The 7,855-nt window shown below is 46.5% G+C and overlaps 1 protein-coding gene across 3 annotated transcripts in view; it reads left to right on the top strand.

The window, feature by feature from the left end:
- The first annotated feature begins 3,657 nt into the window (after positions 1 to 3,657).
- Positions 3,658 to 7,855, top strand: part of LOC311327834 (uncharacterized protein) — a 22,294-nt gene continuing 18,096 nt past the window's right edge. For all 3 annotated transcript variants that reach the window (XM_084460936.1, XM_084460938.1, XM_084460937.1), the window contains exon 1: positions 3,658 to 4,491. In XM_084460936.1, coding sequence (XP_084317062.1) covers positions 3,697 to 4,491 — 795 coding nt within the window. In that variant the 5' untranslated portion in view covers positions 3,658 to 3,696. The remainder of the gene's footprint in view (positions 4,492 to 7,855) is intronic.

Raw genomic sequence — 7,855 nt, 5'->3', positions numbered from 1 at the left:
TGAGTCGTCACTCGTGTGTTTGTAATTACACGCTGTCGGGTTCGTCAGCTGTGTACTGGAAATCGGCTGAGTCACCAACTCTCTGGACAATTACAGGATAGAATATCTGTTTTTGTGTTTAGGGATGATGGCACCTGGATGATGTGGACAGCTGCTGGGGTGTGGGTGATTGGAGGGATTGGGCCGGGGCAGATTGAATCACAATGGCAGCAGTCGGATTACATGGCTGAAAGAACCAGGTGACTTCAGTGTGTAATTAAAGTCAATCTGGCCCTGTTACCATTGTCTGCCCGCTAATTCAGGGGGACAGGCCATGTCTGGGAGGGGGGAGGAGTCAGGGGGAGATGGACGTTAGGAGAACGAAGAAGAACATTCTCTCCATGAGTTGTTTTTATCTTTTGTGGAACCGTCTCGTCTATCACGGTCGAATCTGAGAGAAAAGAGATGAATTTCTCCATCTTTTATTCATTTCCACATTGATTGTTTTGAAAATAAATTCCTTTTCTCTTCAGTCATTGGAAATACGGTGTATAAATACGGTGTATATCCCCTTTCTCTTAATACTGATGATTGAGAAAAGATGAGTTGGATGAGGATCGACCAAAACAGCTTCCTTTGAGCTGATGCTGTTACATACTGTACCAACACTGGTTTATTAACCTGCTACTGTACACACCAACACTGGTTTATTAACCTGCTACTGTACACACCAACACTGGTTTATTAACCTGCTACATTCCAACACTGGTTTATTAACCCGCTACATACAGTACCAACACTGGTTTATTAACCTGCTACTGTACACACCAACACTGGTTTATTAACCTGCTACTGTACATACCAACACTGGTTTATTAACCTGTCAATACAAGCTCAACACGTGAACTAAGGACATTGGGGGGGATAATACTTAGTAGCAAATATTTTGGACTGAACCAAATGCTTTATATATTCACAGCTACACAAACAAGGGAGCTCATCTATGGGGTAGTTCTTCTAGAGAGAATCACAAGTGTTGCTCTCTAGACTTCAGTTTGTTGAATCTCCTTCGACTGTGTGAGGTACAACAGCTCCCACTGCACTCCAATCGATAGCGCTTAGCGAACCGCACACCGACGTGATAAAGCCAGTTGAGAGATCATCAGGTCCGTGCTGCCTGAGGAGATACCGGCGTGCTGATCTTCCCCGAGGGTTGATATGGAACCTTATCACAGCTTAGTAAACATCTGTTCAATGTTTAAATCATGTCTTGGAGTTCGTTTTCCAGACATACCTAGGGGAACGCCGTCCAAAACAACTGTTTTCCATAGACTCGTCTGGGAAGTCGAGCTTCAGGAGAACGTACACGCTACTGTACGCTTCTGCGGTTGCCTCAGGGCGGAGCAGGAAATGTGTGTCACTGGATGTTCAAGTTTCAGTCTCACTGTCCTGCTGGTGTGTATTGTTGATGACACCTCAATTCAGGAAAGCCGTTTGGCTTTGGGTTGAGACTTTAAATGCCGCCTGAAATATCACGCTCAAGAGAGACATTTAGAAACGAATTACCTCAGAAATCATCTCATGCCGGGGTTGGTCTATCATTTGATGCTGTAAGGCGATGTGATTGGGGAAACAATGGAATCTAAACAGAAGTGAAGTCTAGTTTCTCGCACCACAGTGGAAATAGTCAAATGTGCTTCACCTCCTCTTCGTTTGGAGAAAACAGGAAATAGGTTCCCTAGCCTCCACACCAAGAACTAGTTCTGACAAACAACGCTTTGAGTTGTAACCTCAGCATGGTGGGAGAGTCATGAGGAGGTTTTACTGTAAGCAAGTGAGGCGTACCAAATGACTCAGTTCACCACATGTGCATTTTTTTTTTAATCAGAACTAATTCATAACCAAATAAACATTGGGATTTAACTGTATTCTACTGGTATTATGCCAGGATTGAGGGCTACCAGCCTAGAAAACGTATTATTCTATCTAATGAAACATACTATTTTTCAGTGATGTTACGATTTGGGAAAACATCAAGTCCTTCTTATTTACCTTGATTGTCTTTTATTTGTTCAGTGCAAATGGACTAGAAAAACAGCCATTACCCAGAACCTGAGCACACATGAACCAACTGTATTGAAATGCTATCATTGTTTAGGCAGAGCGGCTATCTGATCCAAAAACACTATTATGAAACCTCTCTCATGGGTGTGCCTCTGTTTTGATGGATGTAATTCGCGGTGTCAAATGGATGTCATTCCCATCAAAAACAGTGGATTTTAGTTTTGTGAGGCAAATCTGTAGACAAACAATGGAAATCTAGACTTTCACTAAGCTGTGAAACAATGAAATTACATTTGATACCAACACTGAAGGTTCCCTTTTATGAAAAACTACACATACTTTTGGGTCTCTGATTGGCCGACTAAAATAAAGCAATGACCAGTCATATTCTTTGTAAACCAGTGTGTTTGCCTGTCTACCACTCCACCCTTCAAATAGGGTCAGTTCATTCTTAAATGATGCTTTTGTTATGTCTACTTCCAATCAAATGTGTGTACTCTCTAGCATACATCCTGCTAATGAGATACCAGGACCTCTCACGCTACCAGAGGTTCAACAAATGAGTTGTGATCAGTCATCATGTTGCCCAGGCCTCCCCGCCTGCCTGCATCACTTCCTATCAATCAGCGCTGGAATTCCCGTTAGCGTTCACGTGTAAACGGCAATAACTTATTTAGTCGCCACTGGAAGTTTGAAATCAAGAGCTACCTGTTTTCTTTACTTTTCTCATAAACATGTCCTCCAAAACTATTTCCCCCCCCTCAAAAGCTGCCGTTTTTTCAGTACGCCGCAGGGGTGAGTGGATTTACAACTTCAAAGCCCTTTTTAATCTTCAACTGACCATGGCCAGATCTCTGATTCAACCAGTAGGTACTCGGCAAACCTCCCCTATTGTTGATGTTTGATCTAAGAGTTTGCTATGATATCGTACCAAAAAAGGTGTTCGGGTTAAACTTGCATCATGAAACTAAATCAATAAAAAATCCTAAATTGGATTCAATCTAAATGGTATCTTACAATTCAAAGTTAGGCTGATTGACAGCGAGACGTATCAGATTGCCTGAGGCGGGAAAGAGGAGATGTCACATGTGATTGCACCCTGTAATGGTATTAGCTGGACCTCAAGATCAAAGCTGGACATTTGGGTGTGGGACACTGACGGACGGTATGTGTCCTGGGGTATTTTGTGCCCCCAAGCTGAAGAATTCCGGATTGTATAAAAAGCCTCAGGTTTCCCAGAACCCTCCTGGTGTACTGTAGCTCTATCTGTATATTTTGACCGTACATCTGTGTCATTCATGGTCAAAGGACCAGGATGTGGAACTGTGAGTCCTCTGGAACAGAAACACCAGTCGACCTGAGAAGCCCCTCTTACTCTTAACTTACGGTACACTAACATACACTATAGACTATACTATGGCAAAAGATTTAGTGTTTGTGAATTAAACATGTATGTCTGAAAAATAATCATTTTTATTTTATATATTTTTATATCGATTTTATTTTTTGGGGTTGTGCAAATGTCTCGGCCAACTCCGGTACTGAAGCACACAGAACGTTTGGACTGTTTTGACTAATTGCATTTTTTCCCAACGTTTTCCTCTCCTAGGGAAGGGGGATGTGGTACTGGACAGTGAGGTTGTCCTGACCAAGATGAAGCTCTTCAACAACTTCCACGAAAAGCTCCTCAGCACTGATGACTCTGCGTCGACCATCTCCATGTCGGTCTCTGAGCAGGACATCGCAGAACCTGTCAAAGCCTCCAAGGGGAATTCTCACGTAGCTAACACACCTGGACACCCCCCTGTGGAGTCTAGTTCGGACTACCTGTCCGCCATCTTCTCTGACGCTCAGCTCGCCAGGCTGCCCCGGCTTTATAAGTTCGAGTCGGAGGACTCTGGAGTAGAACTGCCCAGTGGGGCAAACTCACCCTCCACCCCTACTGGCTCGGAGCAGAGCTTCGTGGTCCACAGCCGGGAGTCCTCCTGCGACTCCTGTAACCCCAACACTCCCGTCCCAACCCCCGACCCACTGCTCACACTCGAACAGTGTTCCGAATCGAACGAGACGGAAGACTCGAACGATAACTCGCCATGTACAACTGTGGACACTCTGGAGTATGCGTTTGTACAGCCGGAGGCCGAACCTAGCGCTGAAATCGAGAGGTTAGAGCTACACATAACTGAGGAGATCACCGATGTTGAGAGGACCCGGCGCGGAGCCTTGGGGGACGCCTCTGAAAAAACGGAGGTGACCTCAGAGCAGCTAGAGGAGCATACCGCTGTTACAGAGGGGGTGACGTCAGAAAGCACAAGGCCAGGGAGCCGACACTCTGCAGGGGCCTGTGACAGAGCGACAGGAGCTGAGCTCGAGCAGCAGCCGCTGAGGAAAAGCACCACCAGCGGCAGCCTGGAAGACTACATGGACGAGTGCTGTCGACTCAGTGAGGTAATGACCTTCGTCCACCCTCGTTGTTTACTCACAAAACGTGACTCCCGGCATAATTGGGAGTTTGCGCACAGATGTTAGCCATGTTTTGTGGAAGAGCCATAAAGGATTAACTATATAGAAGGGACTCCTGAAGCAGAGAAACTTAAAATATTGCCATCTTTACATTCTTTCATCTGCAAAGCTAAATCTAAGTTGTGGCCTACTGGCCCATATGAACTGGACTACTGGCCCATATGAACTGGCCTACTGGCCCATATGAACTGGCCTACTGTTTGACGTTAAACCCGTCTGGTGAAAGACGTTAAAACCATCCGGTGAAAGACGTTAAACCTGTCTGGTGAAAGACGTTAAAACCATCCGGTGAAAGACGTTAAAACCATCCGGTGAAAGACGTTAAAACCATCTGGTGAAAGCGCACCAAACCAGTGAGATAAGTGAACGAGTGAATGTGTATATTATTATTGAATACTAATTGAACGAGACTTGTGATTTATGTCAAGTAGCACACATTATAGCATTTTCCTTTATATCTTTAGTAGCTGCCATGCCATTTCCTGCCGTCTCTTGGCTGATGTAGCTGCTGAAAACAAGCAATTCGAAGGGTTGTTTAGACTTCCTCCAATCTGCAGGAATTCAAGAAAAGCCTTTTCGGGTGGCGGACAACCAACATCTTTACGCTCTGTGTCATTATCTCTAATTAGGACGCGCCCTTCCCTGACTCAATTCCGCCAACTAATTACCCAACTGCCGACTAATTACCTAGAGTAACTCCCGACGACAACACGACTCCAGGAGACTATTTCTGGAAGGGGTGTGTTTCTAGTAAATTCCATGGCTCTTTTTCTTATGGGACAGTGTAAGAGTAAAACTTAAGTATTACACTGTTATTGAGTATGGATATGTAAACAAGGATTTGTGGAGAAATCATCTTCAATCAAAAGCTGATCCTCTGCCTTTTCTTTGACCTCACCTCACCAAAAAACTACTTTAACTATTCATTACGACCAATCGAGGTACATTAACTAACGAGGGCTTTCCAGCGAAAGCCGGAATGTTCCGGGGGGAAAACATTCTCTTTTTTTTTCAGTTTGAAATGAGAACATGGAGAGCAGTGCACCTGCCCAGACAGCTGCCCAGACCTGTTCCTACTCTGCCAAACATATCGTTACCGCCAGGACCTATGATGCAGTCTGACATCAATGCTCACATCAGAGTCTACTGTTGTTCTGGGGTTTGGTTTGATATTTCTTGATGATGAGGAAATAATACTTTGATGTTTTGATTTTGTTTCAAAAAGCATGCACAATTCCCTTTTTTCGGTAATTTACATAATATTGAAATGACTTTAAGAGATTGTTGATTTAAATGAGGAAGTGACAGGATAGTCAGCGGCATGTCTTTGCTATCCTCTTTCGGCTTGAGTAAGTCTGGGCTCAAAGGTCAAGGTGATGTCCGTAATCCCCAGCAACTTCCCAGGACACACAGATGAACATCTCTTAGATCATATCTAGAGTGTCTTTAGCAGATTCAATATGGCTTAATGGGATACTCAATAAGATGTACAGTACGCACTATACATTTCTCACCAAAGTATTCTTTAGAAGTATTTGAGGCGACCAGAAACACAGAAACTAGGCTTAACTGTACTTCAAAGCCAGCCCCCCCCCCTGGCCCCCCCGGCCCCCCCCCCCCGGCCCCCGTATCTCAACACTACCTCTCTCTCCTCGCTCGCCGAAAGACCTCTCACAACAACGTCACGTTCAAAGCCCCGCCGAACACAAGGCACTCTAAAGAACCACTACATGGGGGCCGGCAGCATGCGGGCGGAGAGGAGGGGAGGAGAGGAGGCGAGGCGAGGAGGGAGGAGAGGCGAGGAGGGGAGGAGAGGAGAGGAGGGGAGGGAGGAGAGGAGGAGGGGATGAGAGGCGAGGAGGGGAGAGGAGAGGAGAGGAGGGTAGGAAGGAGAGGAGGGGAGGGAGGAGAGGAGGGGAGGGAGGAGAGGAGGGTAGGGAGGAGAGGAGGGGAGGGAGGAGAGGCAAGGAGGGGAGGGAGGAGAGACGAGGAGGGGAGGAGAGGAGAGGCGAGGAGGAGGGGAGGAGAGGAGAGGCGAGGAGGGGAGAGAGGAGAGGAGGGGAGAGAGGAGAGGAGAGGCGAGGAGGGGAGGAGAGCCCCGGAGGGGAGGGAGGAGAGGCGAGGAGAGGAGGGGAGGAGAGGCGAGGAGGGGAGGGCGCGCGTGGCCGTGTGAGGACCCTCCTCCGAGGCCCCCCCAATCTCGCAGCACCTGTTCATCTGCGCTGAGTGACCGTGCAGGTGACCGTGCAGATGGCCACGGCGATAGCGTGACGTTCCCGAGGCCTGGAGCTGGGCGGCCCGCCGGCCCACATCAAACAGGTGTCAAATAGCTCAAATGACTCGCATATTTAGGCAGATAAAGCCCCTTTGATGGCTGCTGAGAGCCTGGAGGGGGAGCAGGAGGGGCAGCTATTTCTTCGGAGGGGGGGTGGGGGGTGGGGGGGGCACCTTGCCCTAGAAGCTGCAATGCTGACAGGAGTTTGGGTGGTAAAATGCCATCTTCATCGTCATCTTCATCATCGTCATCACTTGTCACCACAGCTAATATTGTAATTCCTTCCCTAGCAAAATGGGGCCCTTGGACTACTGTGGTCTGAGGAAGAGGGACATTAGAGAGGACTGGACCCCCCCATCACCTTCCCTGCTCACTCTTTCATTCTCTCTCTCTCTCTCTGTCTCTCTCTCTCCACCCCACATCTGCACGTACCTCCTCTCTCTCTCCGAACACACCCCACATCTGGCGCACCATTCCTTTCCCATACCGTCATGTTTTTTAGGAAAATATTTTTGACGAGGCGGTCGGCCGACGCAGGAAATATCCTGAGGCGAAGACCTGAAGAGGCCTAGGGTCTCAAGAATGATATTTTCAATATTTTCAAATTGGGCTCTGTGGATATGATGATTAGAACGTAGAACAATATAAACAAGCTAGCTTCAATTAGCGGAATTCACACCCGTTTTGAATATCGCCGTCTTCCTCAAATCAGAAAATGGCATCGGAATACGGAGAAAATAGCAACGGAGTAAAAACCTGCGACATAAATTCATTATATCCTCTGTAACACTTATCATCACGACCATCTCTCACACTGTCACCCATATAGTCTACACAGAGGTAGACCCTCACTAATTCAAATAACCTTTACAGGGAAAAGATGTATACCCTCACTTATTAAAATAACCTATAAAGGGAAAATATGAAGACCCTCACTTATTAAAATAGTCTATAAAGGGAAAATATGTAGACCATCACTAATAAAATAACCTATAAAGGGAAAATACGTATGTA

The sequence above is a fragment of the Borostomias antarcticus genome (genome assembly GCF_949987555.1).
Source record: "Borostomias antarcticus genome assembly, chromosome: 34".
Lineage (NCBI taxonomy): Eukaryota > Metazoa > Chordata > Actinopteri > Stomiiformes > Stomiidae > Borostomias > Borostomias antarcticus.
The sequence above is the reverse complement of the archived record's forward strand: the minus strand, read 5'-3'. Positions and strand labels throughout refer to the sequence as shown.